The sequence below is a fragment of the Dendrobates tinctorius genome, unplaced genomic scaffold (assembly GCF_039654945.1).
Source record: "Dendrobates tinctorius isolate UK_male_01 unplaced genomic scaffold, ASM3965494v1 ptg000183l, whole genome shotgun sequence".
Taxonomy (NCBI): Eukaryota; Metazoa; Chordata; class Amphibia; order Anura; family Dendrobatidae; genus Dendrobates; species Dendrobates tinctorius.
In genome coordinates, this window is record NW_027361850.1 from 9,897,047 (window position 1) to 9,921,946 (window position 24,900).

The 24,900-nt window shown below is 44.8% G+C and overlaps 2 protein-coding genes across 12 annotated transcripts in view; both read left to right on the top strand.

Moving 5' to 3' along the window:
• The window catches only part of MACF1 (microtubule actin crosslinking factor 1), a 292,674-nt gene extending 271,688 nt beyond the window's left edge, over positions 1-20,986 (top strand). For 5 of the 9 annotated variants that reach the window (XM_073552024.1, XM_073552025.1, XM_073552027.1 and 2 more), the window contains 11 exons: positions 7,318-7,481; positions 7,584-7,746; positions 7,843-7,997; positions 8,087-8,161; positions 11,130-11,147; positions 12,010-12,127; positions 13,443-13,499; positions 14,134-14,345; positions 15,286-15,396; positions 16,895-17,009; positions 19,740-20,986. In XM_073552024.1, the coding sequence (XP_073408125.1) occupies positions 7,318-7,481; positions 7,584-7,746; positions 7,843-7,997; positions 8,087-8,161; positions 11,130-11,147; positions 12,010-12,127; positions 13,443-13,499; positions 14,134-14,345; positions 15,286-15,396; positions 16,895-17,009; positions 19,740-19,975 (1,424 nt within the window). In that variant the 3' untranslated portion in view covers positions 19,976-20,986. The remainder of the gene's footprint in view (positions 1-7,317; positions 7,482-7,583; positions 7,747-7,842; positions 7,998-8,086; positions 8,162-11,129; positions 11,148-12,009; positions 12,128-13,442; positions 13,500-14,133; positions 14,346-15,285; positions 15,397-16,894; positions 17,010-19,739) is intronic. The other 4 variants (XM_073552030.1, XM_073552031.1, XM_073552029.1 and 1 more) reach the window with 3 other exon arrangements.
• Positions 20,987-21,116: 130 nt separating this feature from the next.
• Positions 21,117-24,900, top strand: part of VAV1 (vav guanine nucleotide exchange factor 1) — a 171,443-nt gene continuing 167,659 nt past the window's right edge. For all 3 annotated transcript variants that reach the window (XM_073552033.1, XM_073552034.1, XM_073552035.1), the window contains exon 1: positions 21,117-21,662. In XM_073552033.1, the coding sequence (XP_073408134.1) occupies positions 21,459-21,662 (204 nt within the window). In that variant the 5' untranslated portion in view covers positions 21,117-21,458. The remainder of the gene's footprint in view (positions 21,663-24,900) is intronic.

Genomic DNA, 24,900 nt, shown 5'->3' on the forward strand with positions numbered 1-24,900 from the left:
AGACGTAAGCGGACCCACAGGTCTCGATCACCTAAGTCGCACTATAGCACAAGGTCGTCCCCCTCTAGGGAGAGACAGCGTCATTCCAGGTCTCCTGGGCAGTCCCCTGCCACAGACAGTGCAATTTACCACAGGGATCCCCCACCACAGAAGACCCCCGCCCCAGGTCGCCCTCCAGGGATCACCTTAGCGAGGCACAGGATTCGGAGGGCATCTGTGACTCCGACTCAGATAATGAAACGGTCAGGTCCGTGGTACCTTCTCCCCCTAGCAATACAGCGCTAGTTGAGGACATAATTTCTGCCATTCATCGGGTGCTAAAAATTCCAGAGTCGCCCCCGGAAGTCCCAGAACATAGGATTTGCTTAGAAAGTGTTCAAAAACCACCTAAGGTCTTCCCTAATCACGATGAGTTTGAGAAAATACTTACCAAACAGTTTGCGCAGCCTGACAAAAAATTCGCTAATCGCAAATATTTGGAAGCGAAGTACCCCTTCCCAACAGGATGCGTATCTCCACATACCAATTGCTCCCGCCCACCAAAGGTTTCTCAGGTTCGCGGTCAACCAAAACCACTACCAGTTTGTCGCCCTTCCGTTCGGACTCGCCACGGCTCCAAGAACGTTCACCAAAGTTTGGCGGCCACCATGGACGTCCTGCACTCAAGAGGCATCCTAGTCGTCCCGTACCTGGACGACCTCCTCGTCAAGTCTCCCACTTTCAAAGACTGCGAGGTCAGTGTCTCAATCACTCTAGACACTCTGAGTCGCCTGGGATGGCTAGTCAACCTACAGAAATCGTCGACCATCCCAACTCGGACTCTAACATTCCTGGGAATGGTATTCGACACCGCCAGGGGCCTGGTGCTCCTTCCCAAGGACAAGACACTGGCCATCCGTCTGGGAGTTCGCACACTCCTTCGCAGTCCTCCTCGATCTCTCCGTTTTGCCATGAGAGTCCTCGGCCGGATGGCAGCAGCAATAGAGGCAGTGCCATTTGCCCAGTTTCACCTCAGGGTCCTTCAACTAGCCATGCTCAGATCTTGGGACAGGAACCCCTTCTCCCTCGACAGGGAGTTCAGGTTGACGTCATCAACCAGGAGGTCCCTGCATTGGTGGCTCAAACCAACCTCGCTTACACGAGGGAAGCCATTCCTCTCAGGACAATGGAAGATCCTGACTACCGATGCAAGCCTGACAGGCTGGGGGGCGGTGCACCTACATCACAGGGCACAGGGCAAGTGGTCACCGAGGAAAGTGACATTGCCCATCAATGTTCTGGAAATCAGGGCCGTTCTCTTGGCACTGAGAGCCTTTCATCACTTGCTTGCAGCCTCGCACATACGGATACAGTCGGACAATGCCACGGCTGTGGCATACGTGAACCACCAAGGCGGGACCCGCAGCGCCCAGGCGATGAGAGAAGTGGCTCATATCCTCCGCTGGGCGGAAGACACAAGGTCGGTACTTTCTGCGGTACACATTCCGGGTGTAGAAAACTGGGAAGCCGACTTCCTCAGCAGGCAAGGAATGGACTCGGGGGAGTGGTCTCTCCATCCCGAGATTTTTTACCAGATCTGTCAATGCTGGGGAACCCCGGATGTGGACCTAATGGCATCCCATCTCAATACCAAGGTTCCCAATTTCATGGCCAGGACACACGACCCGCGGTCGCTCGGAGCGGATGCCCTGGTCCAGGACTGGTCCCAGTTCCGACTCCTGTACATTTTTCCACCCCTCCCCCTAATCGCCAGGGTCGTGAGGAAGATCAAGCAAGAGGGAGTTCCGACCATCCTCATCGCGCCAGACTGGCCCAGACGTACTTGGTACGCCGACATCGTCCAACTTACGGCAGACGCCCCCTGGCGTCTACCCGACCGTCACGACCTTCTGTCTCAAGGTCCGTTCTTCCACCAGAATTCAGGGGCTCTCAATTTGACGGCATGGCCCTTGAAACCTGGATTCTAACTCAGGCAGGTTTTTCACCGGCAGTCATTACAACTATGATCAGGGCAAGGAAGCCTGCCTCCGCCAAGCTCTATTATCGTACCTGGAGAGCTTTCTTTTCTTGGTGCGAATCTCATGGACAAGTCCCACTCCCTTATTCCCTCCCGAAAGTACTAGGTTTTCTTCAATCGAGCCTAGATGCCAAGCTATCCTTAAGTTCGCTTAAGAGTCAGGTGTCGGCGCTTTCAGTCCTTTTTCAAAAGCGCATTGCTATTAAACCGCAAGTAAGGACTTTCATCCAGGGAGTTTCCCGATTGGTTCCTCCCTACAAACGTCCGCTGGATACGTGGGACCTCAATCTGGTCCTGACAGCATTGCAAGCTCCACCCTTCGAACCTCTTAGAGGAGTTCCACTCTCCATTCTGTCTCAGAAAGTGGTTTTTCTAGTGGCGATCACCTCGTTACGCAGAGTGTCGGAATTGTCAGCACTTTCCTGCAGACGGCCTTTCCTAGCCTTTCACCAGGACAAGGTGGTTCTCCGCACGGTACCATCCTTCCTTCCGAAGGTTGTGTCCAACTTTCACCTTAATGAAGAGATTTCACTGCCTTCCCATTGCCTGGTTCCGGTTCATAGAGTGGAGAAGGCTCTGCATACGCTTGACCTCGTCAGAGCATTGCGAATTTACGTGTCCAGGACTGCACCTTTCCGGAAATCTGATTCCCTCTTCATTCTTCCGGAAGGTAGTCGCAAGGGGTTGCCGGGTTCCAAGGCTACCCTTGCCAGGTGGATCAGGTCCACCATACATGAGGCCTACCGACTTAACAGTTCCCCTCTTCCGGCCGGTATCACGGCACACTCTACACGGGCAGTAGGGGCCTCCTGGGCCATTCGGCATCAGGCTTCGGCACAACAAGTGTGCAAGGCGGCCACTTGGACTAGCCTACACACGTTTACGAAACACTACAGTGTTCATACCCAGTCCTCAGCGGATGCGAGCCTGGGTAGACTGGTTCTGCAGGCGGTAGTACCCCAAGTCTAGGGGACTGTCAGCACAATATTCGTCCACTGCTTCCCACCCACGGACTGCTTTGGGACGTCCCAAGGTTCTGTGTCCCCCAATTAGGCGACAGAGTAAAGGAGATTTTTGTGTACTCACCGTAAAATCTCTTTCTCTTAGCCTTTAATTGGGGGACACAGCTCCCACCCTGTTGCCCTTACGGGCCGTTGTTTCCTGTTGAGTTCTCATATTGTTCTTTGAGCTCGTACATAGTAGCCTTCTTACAGGCATGGTTATGTTATTTGGTTACGTTCCTCCTTATGCTTTGGCACAAAACTGGAGAAGACTGACGCCGTCCAGGGGTGTATACTGCAGAGGAGGAGCCAAAGTTAATCTTTTTCAGATTATGCATAGTGTCGCCTCCTAGTGGACAGCAGCATAACACCCAAGGTTCTTTGTCCCCCAATTAAAGGCTAAGAGAAAGAGATTTTACGGTGAGTACACAAAAATCTCCTTTTTGTTGTGAAGAGGTTGTTGGAGTCTAGTCACAACGGAGCAGCACACTCCTCTCTAGCATGAGACATGTGGGGCACCGCGGGCCGCAGATGCCTGCCTCAGGGGCCGCATGCGGGCCGCGTGTTTGAGATCCCTGCTCTACACAATGGCTTGTTGCGGTATCTGGCGGACACCGACAAAGTAGGCGGTCGTCTACTTTCATTCAGTCACACCTGGCTTGCAACCGTCCACGACGAGTGGGTCAGAGAGCTGGTGTCCTCCGGATACAATATAGAATCCCCCCCCCGACACGTTTTTCCCAGTCCTCACCTCCCAAGAGAAAGACATCAACCTTCCTCCGGGCCGTTCATTCGCTGCAAAGGGACGGAGTCATCATTCCGGTCCCTCAACACCAAAAGTTCAAGGGTTTTTATTCAAACCTTTTTGTGGTTCCAAAGAAGGACGGAACAATGCGGCCCATACTGGACCTCAAGCTGTTAAGTCAGTTTGTCAAGGTACGGCGATTCAGAATGGAATCTCTCCGTTCAGTCGTCGCCTCCATGGAAAGAGGAGAGTTCCTAGCATCCATCGATATTAAGGATGCTTACCTTCACATCCAAATTTGTCCATCCCACCAGCAGTTCCTGCGCTTTGCAATTCGCGAGGAACACTTTCAGTTCGTTGCCTTTCGGGCTCGTCACCACCCCCAGAGTCTTTATCAAGGTCATGGCGGCTGTTATGGCCATTCTTCACGCTCGTGGAGTGGTGGTACTTCCGCATATGGACGACCTACTGATCAAGGGTCCGTCCCTTCCAGCCTGCGAGGAATCCGTAAATATCACAGTAAATACTCTTTCTCGCCTGGGTTGGAAGATAAATTTCGAAAAGTCTTCTCCAGCACCGGTTCAGCAGGTTTCCTTTTTGGGAATGATCTTGGACACTTCCCGCGGGTTGGTCATTCTCCCTCCAGAAAAGGCCCGAGCCTTACAACAGGGCGTGCGGACCCTTTCCCGACCAGCTTCTCACTCCATACGTTTCAGCATAAGGGTGCTCAGAAAGATGGTAGCAGCGATAGAAGCGGTCCCATTTGCACAGTTTCATCTCCGCCCTTTGCAACATGCGCTGCTGTTGACTTGGGACAAGAACCCATTCTCCCTAGACCGTCGGTTCCTTCTGTCCCTGCGGGTCAGACAAACCCTCAGATGGTGGACACTGAAATCCTCCCTGAATCAAGGGAAGTCCTTTCTCCCATTACGATGGTTGGTGGTGACCACCGACGCAAGTCTTCTTGGCTGGGATGCGGTTTTTCGGCATCACACGGCACAGGGTCGGTGGTCTATTCGAGAATCACGTCTCCCCATCAACATCTTGGAGATACGAGCGATCAGACTAACCCTACTGAGTTTCCACCATCTCCTTGCAGGTCACCCCAATCCGACAACGCCACGGCGGTGGCGTATATCAACCGGGAGGGGGGTACCCGCAGCAGGATGGCCATGCACTAAGTGAGTCACATCCTCCGTTGGGCCGAGACCAACCATTCGCCCATCTCGGCGATTCACATCCCGGGGGTAGAAAATTGTGAAGCGGATTTTCTCAGTCGCCAGGGCCTCACCTCAGGAGAGTGGTCTCTTCATCCGGAAGTTTTTTAACAGATTTGCCATCGCTGGGGGACTCCGAATGTGGATCTCATGGCCTCAAGATTAAACAAGGTTCCCCAGTTCATTGCCCGATCGCGCGATCTATGCGACATCGGAGCAGATGTCCTAGTTCTGCCATGGCACCAGTTTCAACTCCCGTACATTTTATCCCCCTCTTCCCTTGCTTCCAAGGGCTATCAAGAAGATCAGATCAGAGGGGGTACCCAGTGATCCTAGTCGCACCGGGTTGGCCGTGTCGGGCATGGTACGCAGAACTAGTTCAACTTATCGCCGACGTTCCCTGGTGACTTCCAGATCACATAGATCTACTCTCACAGGTCCTGAATTACCACCAGCACTCCGGGGCCCTGACTTTGACGGCGTGGCCGTTGAATCCTGGATTTTAGCACAGGCTGGTTTTTCTCACGAAGTGATCTCCACCATGATTAGTTCTAGAAAGCCTGTGTCCATGCGCATTTATCACCGCACCTGGAAGATCTTTTTCTCGTGCTGCAAGGACCATGGTCGTTCCCCTCTGGTGTTCTCCATCCCTTCCATATTTGAATTCCTACAATCCAGATTAGAGTCAGGTCTCGCGCTTAGTTCGCTCAAGGGTCAAATTTCAGCTTTGTCGGTTCTATTCCAACGCAAAATTGCCACCAAATTGCAGGTGAAGACGTTCATTCAGGGCGTTTCCCACGTGGCGCCTCCCTATAAAAGGCCATTGGAATCATGGGACCTTAACTTGGTCCTCGGAGCCTTACAGGAAGCCCCTTTCGAACCTCTGCAGGACGTACCACTAACCTTTCTCTCTTGGAAGGTGGTCTTCCTAGTGGCAGTTACATCAATCAGACTAGTTACAGAATTGGCGACCCTGTCCTGTCGTCCTCCGTTTCTGAATTTTCATCAGGACAAGGCAGTTTTGAGGACGTCCCCGTCTTTTCTGCGCAAAGTCATGTCTTCTTTTCATCTCAACGAGGATATTGTTTTGCATTCATTCTGTCCAGCACCAGTCCATCGTATTGAGAAGGCCCTTCACACCCTGGATGTGGTTAGGGCTCTTAGATGGAACATCTCACGGACGGCTCCCTTCCGCAGGTCAGATGCCCTGTTCGTGCTTCCAGAAGAGCATAGGAAAAGTCTAGCCGCCGCAAAAGCCACACTAGCCAAGTGGATTCGCTTGGCTATTCAGGAATCCTACCGTGTCAGGGGCACACCTATCCCAGCGGGGATTAAGGCGCATTCTGCCTGATCAGTGGGTGCCTCTTGGGCCATTCGGCATCAGGCGTCGGCAGAACAGGTCTGCAAGGCTGCGACTTGGTCTAGCTTGCATACTTTTACAAAACATTACCAAATTCACTCTCAAGCCTCTGCGGATGTAGCTCTTGGCAGACGCATCCTGCAATTGTCAGTACCACAGCGGTAAAGCAGTGGTACATATGGGGTATTAGCAGTTGTATGCTCCCCACCCAGGGACTGCTTTACGACATCCCATGGTTCTGTGTCCCCCAATGAGGTGTAGGAGAAATAGGGATTTTTGTGTGTACTCACCGTAAAATCCTTTTCTCAGAGCCAATCATTGGGGGACACAGCACCCACCCTGTTAGCCTATTGGCTTGTTGTCTCGTTCTTAGGTTTTGACATAGTTATTGTTCTTTGTTTAATGCTCCTGCTTTTTCACCGAACTGGGGAAATCTCAGCCAGCGAGAGGGTGTATACTGCAGAGGAGGAGTTAACTTGTTCACTTAGTGTCCTCGTGGCAAGCAGCATAACACCCATGGTCCTGTGTCCCCCAATGATTGGCTCCGAGAAAAGGATTTTACGGTGAGTACACACAAAAATCCCTATTTTTTAAAATTATTTTTAACATTCTATTGATGCTGCATAGGCAGCATCAATAGAAGTTGGTCACACTTGTCAAGCACTATGCTTGACAAGTGTGACCAACCTGTCAATCACTTTTCCAAGCGATGCTCAAATCGCTTGGAAAAGTGCAAGCATTCTGCAAGCTAAAAACGCTTGTGTTTTGCGGGAAAATGCATGCAAATTCCACATGCGTTTTATCCGCGGCGGGGAGTTGCGGAAATGCTGTGGACATTTCCGCAGCATTTCTGCAACATGGGCACTTAGCCTAATACAGCTGATTATTATTATTTAGCACTTCTAGGGTTGAACATTAAATGCCTATGAGAAAAGGTTATAATCCATATTTGTACAATTACTCTATTTTCTTTTTAGGGAAGCCTGCAGTGCAGTCCACCCCACCTATTTTTCAGGTGCCCTCCCAGTCAGAGACCAAAAATCCAAGGATCAACCAGCTCTCTGCCCGTTGGCAGCAGGTGTGGCTGTTGGCTTTGGAGAGACAGCGGAAGCTTAATGACGCCCTAGACAGGTTGGAAGAGGTAGGGTGGCATATGTTCTAGTGAGCAGTGTATTTCCCTGCACGGATGTCACCGGTTCTTGAAGGATTTCGGTTATTAAACTTCCTTTTTCTTTGTTTTTAGCTAAAAGAATTTGCCAATTTTGACTTTGACATCTGGAGGAAGAAATACATGCGGTGGATGAATCACAAGAAATCTCGGGTGATGGATTTCTTCCGTAGGATAGACAAAGACCAGGATGGCAAAATAACCAGACAAGAATTTATTGATGGAATATTGGCATCCAGTAAGTAAACTGGTTCGGAGATGTCCACATGATGGTGCGGGAATCTTTAGGGTTCATCCCCTTTATTCACTGACCAACAATTAATGTCTTCTGCAGAATTTCCAACCACAAAGCTTGAAATGACAGCTGTAGCAGATATCTTTGACCGGGATGGCGATGGATACATCGATTATTACGAGTTCGTAGCCGCCCTTCATCCCAATAAAGATGCTTACCGGCCAACTACCGATGCAGATAAAATTGAGGATGAAGTATGTGATTATCCTATATTAACTAGGATATTGTCTTTTTCTAGCAGCTTTTACATGCCAGGCCTCATGTCTGACTTATTCCCTTAAAGGTCACCAGGCAGGTGGCACAGTGCAAATGTGCCAAGAGATTCCAAGTGGAACAGATTGGGGAGAATAAATACCGGGTGAGCAGTGTTTGTTTCTTTGTCACAGCAATGAGGTTTTGGTAGATTTAGTACGTATGAGAGAGGCTAAGGTGAGGATCAATCTTATGCACACTGAATATGTCATTATCCTATGCCTCGCAGGGTAGGTGTAAGTAATTAAAATGTATGAGCTCATCGCTATTTGGTAATCTGAACGCCTATGGAGAAAAACCCGCACACCAGAAGACTTCATCCACTTCAAATTTATGTTAAGAACCTATAACGCTTCCCTTCACCTTGCCAAACAGACCTACTTCACCACCCTGATCTCCTCACTAGCCAACAACCCCAAGAAACTTTTTGACACTTTTCACTCCCTCCTCAGGCCAAAAGCACAAGCCCCTATCACAGACATTTGTGCTGATGACCTGGCCTCCCACTTTACAGAAAAAATAGATAATATCCGTCAAGAAATCTGCTCCCAACCACCAAGTGCTGTGACTCCCATCCCTTCCTACATCTCCCCTGGCTCACTCTCCACATTTGATCCCATAACAGAAGAAGAAGTCTCCAGACTCCTCTCTTCTTCTCGTCCGACTACATGCACTACCGACCCCATTCCCTCACATCTCCTTCAGTCTCTCTCTCCAGTCATCACAACCCACCTAACTACAATCTTTAATCTCTCCCTCTCCTCGGGCATTTTCCCATCCTCCTTCAAACACGCCATCGTTACTCCACTACTAAAGAAACCTGCTCTCGACCCATCCTGCACAAACAACTACAGACCAGTCTCCAATCATTCCCCTTCATCTCTAAACTTTTGGAACGCCTAGTTTACTTCCGCCTTACCCGTTACCTCTCCATTCACTCCCTTCTAGACCCTTCACAATCCGGCTTCTGCCCCCTACATTCGACTGAAACTGCACTCATCAAAGTGACCAATGACCTTCTGACAGCAAAACGTAACGGTGACCACTCTCTGCTCATTCTTCTTGACCTATCTGCAGCTTTCGATACTGTTGACCACCATCTCCTACTCTCTAGGCTCCAGTCACTAGGCATTAAGGACACTGCACTCTCCTGGTTCTCTTCCTATCTCTCTGACCGCTCCTTCAGTGTTTTGTTCTCTGGCTCCACGTCATCTCCTCTTCCTCTTGCTGTCGGGGTACCTCAGGGCTCAGTCCTTGGCCCCCTTCTTTTCTCTCTCTACACGGCCCCAATTGGACAGACCATCAGCAGATTTGGCTTTCAGTACCATCTTTATGCTGATGACACACAACTATACACGTCTTCCCCCGACCTTACCCCCGCTGTACTACAGAACGCCAGTGACTGTCTGTCCGCAGTCTCCAATATCATGTCCGCTCTCTATCTGAAACTCAACCTCTCCAAAACTGAACTACTTCTGCTCCCGCCGTCTACTAACCTCCCTAAATCTGACATTTCCTTCTCCGTGGGTGGCACCACAATAACACCCCGGCAGCAGGTGCGCTGTCTGGGTGTTATGTTTGACACCAATCTCTCCTTTACATCCCATATTCAATCCCTTGCCCGCTCTTGCCGCTTACACCTAAAGAACATCTCTAGAATCCGCCCTTTTCTCACTATGGAAACAACAAAAACCCTCACTGTTGCATTGATCCACTCTCGCCTGGATTACTGCAACGCTCTATTAATTGGCCTCCCCGTCACTCGACTATCCCCTCTCCAGTCCATACTCAATGCAGCAGCCAGGATCGTCCATCTGGGTAATCGGTACTCGGACGCGTCCACTCTTCGCCAGTCCTTACATTGGCTGCCCATTCATTATAGGATCCAATTCAAAGTACTTGTTCTCACCCACAAAGCTCTCCACAGTGCGGCACCCCCTTACATCTCTTCTCTCATTTCTGTCTATCGGCCTAGCCGATCGCTGCGCTCTGCAAACGACTTTCGACTAACCTCTGCACTAATCCGTACCTCCCACTCCCGACTCCAAGACTTCTCCCGTGCTGCTCCTATCCTCTGGAATGCTCTACCCCAAGAAATCAGGACTATCCACAATTTGCATAGTTTTAGGCGCTCCCTCAAAACACACCTGTTCCGAGCGGCCTATCACATTCACTAATCAAAGTCATTCTCTGTGTAAGTGTGTGTGCGTAGCCCATTCACTATCTCCATCCATCCTTCACTCCCTCAAGATGGCTGGACCTTCATTGTAAATACACCATTGTAAATACACACCTGTACTCTGTATCTCCCTCACCTCATTGTAGATTGTACGCTCTCACGAGCAGGGTCGTCTTATTTCGTCTTATTTTGCTTTAATTATTGTTAGCGTTGTTACTTATGACTTGTGTTTTGAAACTGTTAAACTGTAAAGCGCTGCGGAATATGTTGGCGCTATATAAATAAAGATTATTATTATTATTATTAATGTGACCTACAAATTTAAAGGGCTTGTCCTATGATTGAAAATTCCATTTCTCTGTTACATCAGACAAAAATGTTTTTTCCTGTTGATATCATTTTAATACTGTGTCTGTATATTGCCATTATGTACCTGTTACAGCGCCCCCTGGTTTTTGTTTTTTTCATATTTTCTTCCTAGTGCATCCAAATATTGTGTTCAGTTTTGGCAACAAGATGCCACTTCTGAGACTCATTGGTTTTTAACACAGTAATAGATATTGTGAAACTCATCGTTGCCGGTAGGACTGCACTACTGAGCAGTGGACATATTAGCTGGATAATCTGTGTGTGATTTAAGGCAGCAACAGGGGGCGCCACAACAAGTATGTGCAAAATCTAGGCACATTAGCATTTTTCTTATTGCTTCCGATTAAGAATATGTATTGTAACATTTCTTGTGGACCAACCCCTTTAAGGTATAGTGTAAATAAATGGTTATGTGTGCGCTTTCTATAGTGAAGTGCAATACTTGTCATTAATAGACAGCTCTGTGTTTTTGCTGTTTATATGTAACTAAAGAATTTTCTCTCTTTCTTTGTGCTTTTTCATGTAGTTCTTCCTAGGGAACCAGGTACAGTGCATTCTGACGCTGCCTCTTTTCTGCCCAAATAATCACGTGCTTACTTACTAAATTGATTTTTTTCCTGTTGTCGTGATAGCTTTAAAATTCTGACAATCACCATAATGTTTTCTGAGCTGTTTAGAAAAGGGTATTCAGACCTGCCTCTCACACAAATAAACCCACAGTGCTTTAATGTGGACGCTCCTAGTTGTGTGGAGGAGTCTGCATGTCCCCCTGAACAGCTGTATTAATTCTAGGGGTGTTTGCATAGCTCCATGGCATCTTGATCTCCATTGCAGCTAAAGGTGACTGGGACCTTCATGTGAGATGCACGGTGAAGAGCTCAATATGGGAACTTTTACCTGCAATCTGCTGCTAGGATTGTAATAAAAGTTCCCCCCGAATTACTGAGACGTAGCTCTTACAGGAGCCCATTATCCGGACGGCTGCCAAAGCATGCAATCCGATCTCTCATAATTTAGTCATGTGAATAGGACGATGTCAGGTTGGGACAACTAACTCCATTTCCATAACTAATCCAACAAATCAATGGTAGGGGGCTGTGGATGCCTTGGATTCACACCCTAGTAGATCTCGGGGAAGATGACAATCAATAGCCAGATTTTTCTGGGTATAATTGGTGGCTAAAATCCCAAATTGCTGAATGTGCAATGACTGAGGCATGTTCTCCAGATCTACAGCAAGATTCATTCTCCGTTAATATGTGTACTCACATAGATTCATTTTGTGCAATGAGTCTATGACCATACACACATTTCCGTATATATTTACCTATATATGTCTTTGTTGGTATGTGGGCGTTTTCGTGCCCGATTCTTGCTGTAAGTAACCAGTTCTATGGTTTTCACAGTTTGGAGACTCTCAGCAGTTGCGCTTGGTACGTATACTGCGCAGCACTGTGATGGTCCGGGTTGGAGGAGGCTGGATGGCGCTAGATGAATTTTTGGTGAAAAACGATCCTTGCCGAGGTAAGAATTTTTGCTGCTCTAAGTAGAACACTGTTCGTACATGTTATGCTCTTGTGTTTTTTTTCCTTGGATTTAGTAAAAATGTATTTTTCCACTTTCAGAGTTTTAACTTAAGATTTAAAAAGAATTGTGAAGTGCTGCAGGGCCTGTTGGTGCTATATAAACAAAAATTCTTACTATTTTTATTATAGCACCATTTATTCCATGGCGCTTTACATGTGACATGCGTTACAATTGATAATGGTTCTAATAATTGGCATGACTACACTATAGCTTTTCATGTCACTTTTACTGCATTAAAGCAATTGTATTTTTTTCTCTTGCACCGTACAAAAAGATGTGTAAACGTTTTTCAATACATTGTATGGTCCATTATTGGTGCCGCAAAATAAATATAACTGGAGACCACTTCTGTCACCTTCAAGCACTTTGCCATTAGATGAGCTTTACTGATCAGCACTCCTCTGGAGGAGCAAGGCGATTTTCAATGTTCCCTAGCCCTAACTAAAATTGCACCTATAGACACCCTTGTTTCCAGCTCTGATGGTGCAATAAGGTCTAATATTTAAATCTGGCCACCAGAGGGCAGTGTGACTGCATTTGGACAAAGCAGGAGTGGTTGTGGTTTATACCTTCTTTGCTGATTTGCCTGCTGCTTGGAGCATATCTGAAGAAAATTACCTTTGTTCTGTGCTTTGTGTCTGTGGTAGTGCATGTAGTCACTGATCTAGGACCTGATATGTACGTCGTCTTCTTTCCTTCATAACATGTTTCTGTTCCTTTTAAAGGGAATCTGTCAGCAGTTTTTTGCTATGTAATCTGAAGACAGCATGAGGTTAAGGGTTGAAACAGATTTCAGGAATGTGTCGCTTATTAGGCTGTGTGCCGCTGTCTTAATACAAAGAATGTTTTGTCACCAGGAGATTATCACTGCCTGGACTAAAGCTCACATGAGCCCTGGTCTGACCATGCCCCCTCCTCTGATTAGCAGCTTACTGTCATTAGACCTTGTATGCAGAAAGCTGTTGTGTGGGCTGGTTTAGCTTTCTTGAGTTCTGCTACATCTAAAACGTGGATAGTTAACTGGGTGCAGCAGTTGTGATGCAGCATTAGAATCGGGGTCTCTTTCCCTACATTATGCTGCTGTCAGAAGATGTAGCAAAAACCTGGAGACAGATTCCCTTTAAGGATTCGTGTGGGGCTGTGGTTACATAATGAGCCTCATTTATCGTCCTAAGATTTGTCTTTGGCTGTACATATTGCATGCCTTACATCATATCCATTTCTCCCCTTTGCACCTCTTTATCCTTCTTAGTTCACCATCCAGGGATTAAATTAAAGAGAACTGATTCCGTCTCATCCATAGGTTTGGGTAACTGCTCTTGCTTTGTAGATGTGCTTTTTGGTATTCCAAGCTTTGTGTTTTATCGTACACGCAAAAAGAACTATATATTGTATTTACCTCTTATGGATAAGTAGGAATGTCCACTTCACATGGCTTTTTCTGGCAATGAGACCACAGCTATTTTAACCATTCTATTACCTGTATGCCCATGGTAATAGTTTAAAAGCATCCCAGGGGATCAGATTCCCTTTGAATTTCCTCTAGTTAATTTTTTTTTTTTCTATTATTGAAGATTCACTTGACTCAGTGAAGGTACACGCTCCATAATTACTGCAGCCTTTTACCGCTGACATTTTCTCTTGCTCCTCTCAGCACAGTGATCCTTCTGCCTTGTGTGACATACACAGGGGATGTATAGATTCTATAGGCTTCTCCAGTAATGTGATTTAAGTAGAGATTACATGTCATTTGCAGGTATTACATAACGTGTGTGGCTTATGAAATGTTTAACTCGTAACAACTCGACCTAACCCATGTTTGCCTGCTATATGTTAACGTATTTTGCTGAACTAAATGTGTCTTGCTTGCTATAACTTTTGCTCATCTTGCAAGTGCAGCCACGGGAGATGAAACCTCACCTCTGCGTATTTCTCTTATTTAGCAAGGGGAAGGACTAATCTCGAGCTGCGAGAGAAGTTTATACTACCCGAAGGAGTTTCCCAGGGAATGACTCCCTTCAGGTCACGAGGGCGAAGGTCAAAACCGTCTTCCAGGACTGCCTCTCCTACTAGGTCCAGCTCTAGTGCCAGCCAGAGTAACCATAGCTGTACATCTGTCCCATCCTCACCCGCTACCCCTGCAAGTGGTTCAAAGGTAAGTTTTGCGCATGACATTAACATGAGTATCGTGGGATGTCACCAGAGGTATGACGAGCAGTACCTCTGGCTTTACAGATTCTTAATGCCATGCCTGTCTTGATATTTTTGAGGTTTAAATATATTGACAAAAGTAGGCTATTTGGGTTTAATAGTGGGATCTTTCATTTATGAACAGTTGCACCTCTCTGAGTACTTGTAGTACTTATGTGAAGTGATGTCTGCTATGAGATGGAGGGGATGAATGCATAAAGTACATCTTCATAGCAAAGTTATCCTTTAGTATGTTTTATGCTAGAAACCAAGGTGGACTACATCACTTAATGTTGCATACACTTTAAAAGCCATCATTGTTTCCTTTCTATAATAAAAAGAAATATTAAAATGAATAAAATGTTGATTATTACTACAACTACCCTTTTCAGTCCCCTCCATGGTTACAGACTTCAAATAAACCCTGTATGTAGTCTGACCCTAGAGTTGTGATGCCAGTCCATCTGCTCTTTATCTTACCATTTTACATACATATATATTCATTTAAAAGGCAAATGTACGGAGAAAGACAGGTTCTTTATATAACAGAACATTTGGGGATTGAAAGGCAGAAATGTATCTCTGCTTCGCCAACACTCTGTTCCCCTCATTCTCAGGATTGGTGGTGGTCTTAGATTTCGGTCACCCACTTATTATAAAGCAACAGTATATCGTAGCAATATGCCATCACTGTATGACGTGGGAAACCGATGCATTAGGTTGAGTTTCTCCAGGTTCTTTGATTTAGACATGTTATCTTGTCTACGTGATCTGCTTTAGTATTTTGTTGAAATTTTTGTTTGTTTAGATGTATTTTTTGTTTGCATTTTTGTGACAACTCATCACCCTTCTTCATCTCCGCTCACTTCCCTCATCCGTCCTGTGTGTCATTGCCCCTCCCGCAGACCCCACAGCAGCCATCTCGCTGTTACGAGAAGCCCTGGCTTGTAAACAGCAAGGCTGGCACGCCCTCTAGGGGCTCCGAATACTCAGACTACCAGATTCCATCATGTGAGGTACAGTATGGTCCTCCAACAATAGAGCCTCCACCCTTTCCAAGAGCCATCTTCCTGCTAACACTCTGCCTCGTCATGTCTTCTAGAATTAACTAACAATTGTCTTTGGAGTGGATGAGAAATTCTTATCATTATCCAAACAAATCAACTTTCCCATTTTTGATCAGTTTCCTTCTAATATGTGAGGGTTAAGGCATGTTGACATGGACACTGGTTGAAAAACTAAAGAATGTTCTCTCTATACTAAAATTACCATGGATTTTTTTTCCCTCCGATATTAATGCATGGCATTGTAATTCACTAAGATTTCTCCAAATTCTTAAATCTTAATTCTTTCCGATTGGTGTTCACTCAAAATGCAATAAATAGATAAGATTGCATGCCCGCTCCTTCAGTCAATAGACCGTCACTTGTATGCACTGCCTTCACTTAACAGCACAGTATCATGATGAACGTTAAGCATGGTCAATCATTTCTATTCACTTTAAGAATGTTTTTTTTTCTTCTGTTGATATTCTGGAATTTCTACTTATTAACACCACTGCAGAATTAAGATTTATTGTACTTCCTTAGGATAAATGCTTTGCTTTGGGGTATTTCTACCTTGTTTCCATCACAACATGCTAGAAATGCCTTTCTTGACATAGATTAGAGAAATATTAATGTTAGTAATACCCCTACCGGTGTGCAGTCTGATAACATTTGGTTTGGCCTGAGCAGAGACTGGATCTATACCAGCCTGAAGACAATGCTGTTGACTGGCATGTGCAGTGGCTTACCTCTCGACAGCTCACATCTGTTAGCTGGCCATTGACAGACCTACTGTCAATACTGGGAACCTGTTTTGTTAAACGCTGTGTCTTATTTGTGTGTTCTAGATCAGAATTGACATATAGATTTATGGGTAAAGATCCAAAATTACTTGTATCATCATTTAAATCTCTTGACTTTTCTAGGTTTAGGAGTCCAGTGGGCGGTCTTATCAGTGACTGTCCGTCTTCCCTGCATGACTGCATACAGAGAAAGTTGTCAGTCACTCAGTAGGACCACCAATAACGGAGTGCAGTGGGCACTCCGTTATTCAAAAAGCGGGGATTTTAACATTAATATACAGTTACGTTGAATTTGTTACCTTCTTAGCCTGCAGGTCATACCCCATGTTCAAAAAGGAAGGACTTTGTGATAGGTGAAGAAGCTTTACTTGGCAGTATTTAATCCGGGTGGGGCACGGTTGTATAAAATCTGAATACGCATATTTAGGGCCGGCCAAGATTTCTGAGTTCTTAGTGCTGCTGGTATCAGTCTTGTTGAAGCGATGATGCAGTAACACACCATTGTAGTGTGACAGTGAATAGAAAGTGACTTAGATTGTGTTGTTTTTTTGCCATGTATAGTAGTAAAACATTTTTTTCTTTTCAAGAAAACCATAAGAGTATAAATATTGGCTTGTCTATTGCATTGAGTCTTTTGTAATTTATTGTTTTATGGGCATTTTAAGGTAACGCCAGCTCAAAGCAGCAAAATGAAGAAAGCTGCTATCCATACAAGTCGCTCTTCCCTAACAGGAGACCTGTCTGGAACCACCCCATCTGGTGCCAAATCAAGTCGCCCTGGTACGTAATATCCTATATACCATTGCGGGTGATTTAGAACCCTTATTGGCGCCGTTCATTTACAGCAGAGTGCCATAAATCTAATGATGATTGTACAATGGAAAAGGTTATTGTTCCTGACAATTGTGTTTTAATTGTTGTATTTTTGCTCCTGAAATCTTAAGCTTGTGTGGACAAGCTAAGGCTCTGTTACCTTGTCTGATATGTCCTTCTGGGGTACTTGCAGTAAAGGTCTCCTGAAGCATAATTATGTATTTTTTGCAGTTTTCCTGTGTATTGGAAAATTAAATGTTAAGTTGAAAAATAAGACATGTCTAAAAGGTGTATGACCCACAGGTCTATAAAGTATTTCCCAGTGTATCACAAGAGAAATAGTGAATGCAGGAAAAAACGGGACAGAAAATACAATGAGAGAGGGCAAGTAATAGCAGGAAAATTGCTTATCTGGTATAGTTGTGTTATACACAACAAAAATTGCTGCAGGTCCACGGGTTAACAAAGCCATAGAAGGACAGAAGAGTGGATATGTGGTTCCACTGCACTGCTGAAGAAGAGCCAAAGGAAAAATCGGCTGATTGTGGTTATTTCCTTATGAAGAAGTCGGGTGACTTTGAAACACGTTGATAATAAAACCGCAGCAAGTTTTATTGTGTCTCCTGGCTATTCCCTTGGATATTCTTCAGCAGTGCAGAGGGAACCACACATTATCCACACTTCTGTCCTTCTAGGAGAAATATTGTAACTTGGTTTGGAGTAGAATGTATTAAGGATGACTATCTTAACACAGCAACAACACACTTTTAAAACAAATAGTATACGATAAATGGTAAAATAGTGTTATCTTGGAAGGTAAAAGCCAATACGCTTTGTAATACACATCCTGTGTGAAAGGGAGCTGCGAAGAAGACGTGTTTTCTTTGTATATACAGATTCTCATCAATTCAATTCTTTTATGGGCTCTGTGATCGTAGACATTGGCAGACCCCATGCGGCTGCTATGGGTCACGTGACTCGGGAGGCCTTGTCAGTGCCAGTCTCCTCCCGGCGTAACATTTTCATCTGTATCTGCATTCTGGATTACACTATTTCGAGCACTATGTGAGGGGGCATTATCCTGTTTGGAGGGCATTGTGGGGGGCCATTATACTGTTTGGAGGGTAATGTTTTGGCCATAAAACTGTGGGGGCCATTATACCGTTTGGAGTGCATTATAGGGGAGCCGTTATACTCTTTAATGGCCCCTGCATAGCTCTTCATACTGTTCGGAAGGCTATGTGGGGGCCATTATACTATTTCAAAGGTTATGTGGTGGGAATTATACTATTTTGAGGGCTATGTAATAGGCAATTATAGCGCTTTGAGGGCTATGTGGGGGCCAATTATACTATTTCGAGGGCTATGTGAGGGGCCATTAGTGTTTCAAGGGTTATGTCAGGAGGCTTTTATACCGTTTCTAGGGCTATGTGGGGACTGTTATGCTATTTCCGGGGCTATTATACAGTGTGGGGTTTATCATACTGTGTGGAGCGACGTGAGAGATCATTATACTGAATGGAGGGCTGAATTAGGACATTGCTGTGAGGCCCAGCATCCTTGGTTGTAGACCATGTATAAACCTGAGTTGCGTAAAAAGTACAAAAAGTACACTTGTCCCCAATCCTGTATTAAACCAAGTGACAGCACGTTTTCTCCAGAGATGCACTGACACACAATACTGGGAGCTGTATAACTGCAATGAAAGGTAGTGGTCACATCACATTTTTTAGCTTACATCGGAGGTATACAATGGAAGTACTCCCTATGTAAATCTCCAATGCAAGGCTACAAGGTATCCCACTATATAGGCATACAGTGGTGTATGTTGACCATGTGCAGCCCCTGCTCTTGACACTGACAACAGTGATCCCAGATTCAAAGTGTCGGCAGTGATTCTGGACTATATAGGGGTCCCCATGAGAACGTCATTGCTGGGCTACCCCACATGCAGATGTCCTCACACATCTCCCCCTAAAGCAGTGTAAAAAGAATGGTCTCATTCACAGTGATGTGCGTTGTCCTCCGAGAGCCGGAAAAGCTTCTTTCATGTGTTCAAATGCAGAAATGTCTGCCAGGCTCTGTGTACACATGGTGCCCTCCTTGGTGGCTTTTCTCTTGCCTTTGTTGCCTCTTGGAGAAGTGTTAGAGAACAGATGTAGAGATCTCTTGGCACCAGGGACAGGCGGTAGCCGGACACTATGGAGATTCCTTTAGCTAGCATGTATGGACATGGACCTGACTGCAGCTTCCTAACGTCTACATTTTTATCAAAGGTATTCGACATAAAAGAAAAGTATATGATTAAGTTACGTGGGTTTTTAGTGGCCAGCCAGTGACCACAAGGTCACTCTTTGGCCCTCATTGAGCAGGTATAACCCTTGGATGTACATATAGCATGCTTTACCCTTTGATGTACATATAGCATGCATAGCAGGGCTTTCCCACGGCACATACTAAACATGTCACACAGATGTAATGGTGAAAAGGGCTAAAAACCACTGTACTCGCATTTGAAATAATTAGCCCATTGTTCCACTCAATGGTGCCTTATTAAGAGGTACAGTATATATTATATGTATTCTATAGGTAAGGGAGCTTTCATCATTCATTAGTAAATGTCCTAATTAAAAGACCAGGAATAAATCTGATGTCATGGAGTTCTCCATGTAACGGTCTTACTTTTTTTTTTTGTAGATCCTAAGAAAAGTGGTAGCCGTGCCGGGAGCCGCGCAGGAAGCCGTGCCAGCAGCCGTAGGGGAAGTGATGCCTCCGACTTCGACCTTCTAGAGACACAGTCCGCTTGTTCAGACACCTCAGAGAGTAGTGCTGCTGGGGGGATATCCCGCAGAGGACTGTCTAAACCTTCTAAAATCCCCACCATGTCCAAGAAACCTGCCAGCACTCCGAAATCTTCAGGAACCAAAAGATAGTCCTCACTGAAGCAAATCTCTGGCACAAGAGTAAAGTAGCCTGTAAATGGGACAGACCGAGACATTTTCTACCATGTGCTGTACATCTGGATGTACGCCGATTCTCTGCAGAGGAATTTCTATCGTCTATACATGTATACGAGAATAATGTTTATAACTGCCTTATCTGTTTCTTTTCTTTTTGTATGTTACTACTTCCATGTGAATATTTCTGTAGATACAAAGCCTTGTGTGAATTCCTGCTAAGATTCAGGGACTCTAGCAGAACGAAGAGTGTAAAACCGGAGAGTAGGCGGCTATTGATCGGATTTTGTGTGGTATGAGACCCTTTTTGTTAGGGTTAATATCCTGAGGCAACACTACTAAACTTTAATATGGGACTCCTCTGTTTTGTAAACTATTCTTTATTAAATTACAGAGGGATCAAAGACTGACATGAGATTTTAATAAGATTTAGTCTTTCTGAATCTGACCGCACTTGCACATCCTGCTTTGACCATATGATAACGATATCAAGTCTCTTAGCAGCCACCGCTGAACGGCACCACGTGTGACCAACCGCGAGAGCCCGGTGCAACATAGATTAGCGTATCTCCACAGCCATTTTGCACTCATGCCGGATTCAGCTGATTTTCTAATTGTAAACTACATTTGTTTTATTTATCTGCTTAGGATTTTTCTTATTTATTATTTAATGGTCATTCCACTTAGAATTTGTGTGACATGTTCATTTTTGTAAGAAGCACTCACAGTTGTGCGTCCAATAACTGGGACTCACCAGCACAATTCCTTCCTCACGTTTGTACGCTGGCTTCCTCTGACAACACCGACCCTGTAGGTTGGAAGCGTTAGTGCTCGGATGGATCCCTCCTGTCATCGGTCATTACATCCGGTTCTAACCAGGCTGCTGTGTGATTTTCTCAATTATTTTGCGACAGATATTGATGCTGTACCAATGAACTGTTAAACAACAACACTTTTGTATTAAAATTGCTTGCAGTAACAACATAACCCCCATGCCTTTGTCATTTGTCCCAGCTTTGTTTTCTATACAGACATTCTAATAAATCATTTCCCATTTGCTTTTCCTTTTACATTGCAGATTCATGCTCTGCCCTTCATTGTTCCCCTGCTCCTGTTACACTGGGCAGACTAGTTATTTCTGCAGATATATATACTGATAGTTTACTCCGGGGTACACATGAGCTGGCCACGTCTAGTCACGCCCGCACACACCATACATAGCTACGGTGTCGTCTACAGAAGAGGAAGTTAACTAGTTCTTCCTCATTAGACGGCGGAAGTGTCCTCTCAGACATATATGAGGCTGCTTGTGCCTGAAGACTCTGCTTTCGCGTCTCCTCCACGCTGAAGTTTGTGCTGCCTTTTAGTAATCTGGTGTCATTCTACCTGCTCCGCTATCCACTGGGTTTTTTTTTTATCCTTAATTGATCCATTCCACCTGTTTGGCACCAGGGTGGAGATGGAGCTGTGGAGGCATTGTGCTCGATGGCTTATTGACTGCCGTGTGCTTCCTCCCAATCATCGAGTAATTCTGGACACTGCCCAAGTATGTGACCTCGCTCAAGCACTACGAGACGGAGTCCTTCTTTGCCAGCTGCTTAACAACCTGATGCCTCATAGTATCAACTTGAGTGAAATCAACGTCCGGCCACAGATGTCACAGGTATGGGCTAGTGTTGTACTCTGTGGTCTTGGTGCGTGTATGAAATGTGCAAAGAAATACATTAAGAATACATACATTGCAACTTTCAGTGCTAACATTGCCTTGCTACTGTTACTTCTTGCACCATCACCTTGGTTTCCTCCTCCTGTGCAATCGCTAGCACAATGGTGAATGTATTCAGCAGCCATCTACTAGCCACAGTGCGGTCTTACGCTGCCTCTCATCGCTTCAATAGAAAGCTAGTCCGTTCAGTTAAGAAGCTGGAAGGGGACAAATATAGGGATCTTGAAATGGGAAGTGGATTTATTTTTTTTTTACTTTGAGTGGTTGAAATAATTCCTAATTGTGGGCGAGTGGGAGCTTTCACTTCAGTAAGCAGAGAAAGATCATTGTTCACTCCCTTCATGACACAGTTGGGCTATAGCGTGTATGCAAAATCTTTATGCTTAGGCAGATTCCAAAAACCAGCTCTTGGTTTATGATCAGTGATTTGTTAATACCTGTTTTAAAAGTAGTACAATATGGGGCAAACCCTTTAAATTGGAGAAAGTAGCACAAACTTACAAATTGGAGCATAGTGCAGGAATCCAAGGTTGTTTTGCTCTTACATAATCAGAAAATATAAAATTACTTCTGTGAATGAAGCAGAGATGCACATTTGTGTCCTCCACTCTATTCACTGCCGGAAAGGGGTTCCTGTAGACAATAAATGGAGTGGAGGGAACACATGCGCATTTCTGTTCTGTTTAGAACAGGACTGCAGGGTGTGATTTATTTATTTTTTTGTGAATAACACTTAAAGAAATACACTGTTAATAAAAGGATAATACTTATGGCTGATTATTCCCCAAGGAGAGGATGGGGAATTATTTTTCTTACAACTGACATCCTGGTTCTATCAATGGAGAACACAACAAACAGTGAAAGTATGAAAGTTGGCCGTTACTATTACGAATTTTAAAAAAATGTATTTATGTCCTGTGTTGGGTCCCCATGTTTGCAGCAGGTTGAGAAGCTGGGACCATACCATACTCAGCAGGTTCCAGCTGTGCTCCACAGCTGTCATCGCCCTGTTACAGCAGTATCGAGTCAGCTCCGATCACTGCTGCTTACCCGTTTTAATGTCGCTGTCAATAAAAGCAGCATTTAAATGATACTGTCACGTTAAAAAATTATATATGTATTAAAAAATCTAAAAATTAAATTCGCCCTCTTAACCTAGAATAAGGAAATAAATAAAAGAAAAATATTTGGTATCACTGCGTCTGTAAACTAATCCATGCAGTAAACATTGTAAAAAGAAAATAAATTGAAGTGTTGGGGTTTTAGTTGCCATACCTGCCTTTAAAAAAAAAAATCCAGACACTGTATGTAGTATGCTACAAATTGGTATCAATAAAAACATCAGCTCGCCATGCAAAAAACAAGCTTTCATATGGCTCCATCAACAGAAAAATTGTTGGGGTCTCTGAAAATTGGTGACATTTCTTAATTTTCAGTTACCACTAACATATTAAAGAAAACTATACAATTTTGGTATCGGCATAATGGTACTGAGCTAGTCCTCTTGGCCTATAATAAAAAAAAAAAATGGGGCAAAATTGTTTTTTTTTTCTTTTTTTTCTCAATTTACTTGGAATTTTTTCTAGGGTTTTTTTTTGGGGGGACCGCGCATGGTATTCAAAACTACAGCTCAGCCTGCAAAAAAAAAAAACATTCATATAGGCAGAAAAATAAATATGGCTCTTTGAAGAGGGAGAGGAAAAAAAACTTAGGAAAAAAATGAAAACTTTTGCTGTAATTGAAGAGGATTAAAGTGGGTTTTATCGCTCAAAAGAGCCAAGAAAATTACTTTCTTCACCCAAATGCCAAAAAGTGCAGCCACATAGAAGTACAATTATGCATTGCCTCTCAAACCCAGTCTGAAAGAAGGGCCTCCAACAAATGTTAGGGCCAGAAGATCACATCAAGGGCGTTGAACCATGGCCTTCCTTCTCCAAAGCTTAGTGAGACCCTGTCATGCTCCCCACTGTCAGTGTACACCAAAAGCCAAACAGCCTAGGTCTGGTTTCCTCTGAATCCTGTCCAGTGGGCTGAAGAACCTGATAGCCCACATTCCACAGATCTCCAAGAGGAACATTACATAAGGACACAATGCGGAAAAGATCCTTGTGATAAACAGATGAGTAGCAGAATTGTAAAAACTCTTTATATTTTGATTAACCATAAGGTCCAGGTAAATACAAACAAGCCTGCTTAAAGGGGTATTCTCAAGTTTGGAAGTTATCTCCTATCTGCACCATTCACACAGGGCTCAGAAGTGCATCATGTGGGTTCCAGCAGTCAGGCCGCCAGCAATTTAACTTCCAAACTTGAGAATACCCCTTTAAATGTGTGAAAATGAAGTCAGAGCAAATTGTCACTATTCTGTGGGGTTCCCACTCTGAGTTCTGGCACTCTAGGGTCATTGTTTCTGGGCCAATTGGCTTTGGTTGATTGAGTGGGACCCTGTCTACAATAAAACACAGTGGCCAACTAGCAGTTAAGGCTTGGGCCACACGTACATTTCTTTGTCCCTGAGCACTATGTTGGGGTCACAATCAAAATTCCCAAAAAACAGGATTCTGATCGAGTCATTAACTATTATGAGGCAAAAGTAGTCACTTTGGACATTGGCATCCAGCCAGGCAGGGTTTGTCTTTTTCAGACATGCACAAAAACATTGTCTACCATGTTTTTGTACATGTCTGAAAATGCTGAATACCGTCACAGGGGAGGTCAGATAGTGTACACAGTGATACCAGCAGCCTCATAATAGTGAGAAGCTGTCAGAATCCCGTTTTTCAGGGATTCTGATGGAAACAGTGTAGCTCATCGGAGAGCGCTGTTATGTGCGTGAACCTAACCTAAAATGGTTGTGTAGGGTTAGAAAAATATGACTCTCTTCCAGAAATAGTGCCAGACTAGTACTACTTTGGGTTTATATCGAAGCTCGTAAGTAAATCTGTAATTCCACACACAACCTGCACACCTCAGGCATGCTGCTGTTTCTAGAAGATGCCATGTTTCTGTCACTTTGGAATTTCCATGAAAGTGACATTTCTGTCCGGATTATTTGCCAAGTGGTCTAGACCGTCTAAAATCAGTACTAATAAAGAACTGCAATGAAATTTATCCTGCGACCTTCAGCTACTATGGTGGATGTCTGTGACTAGTCACCTTATGTGACCTCTATTTA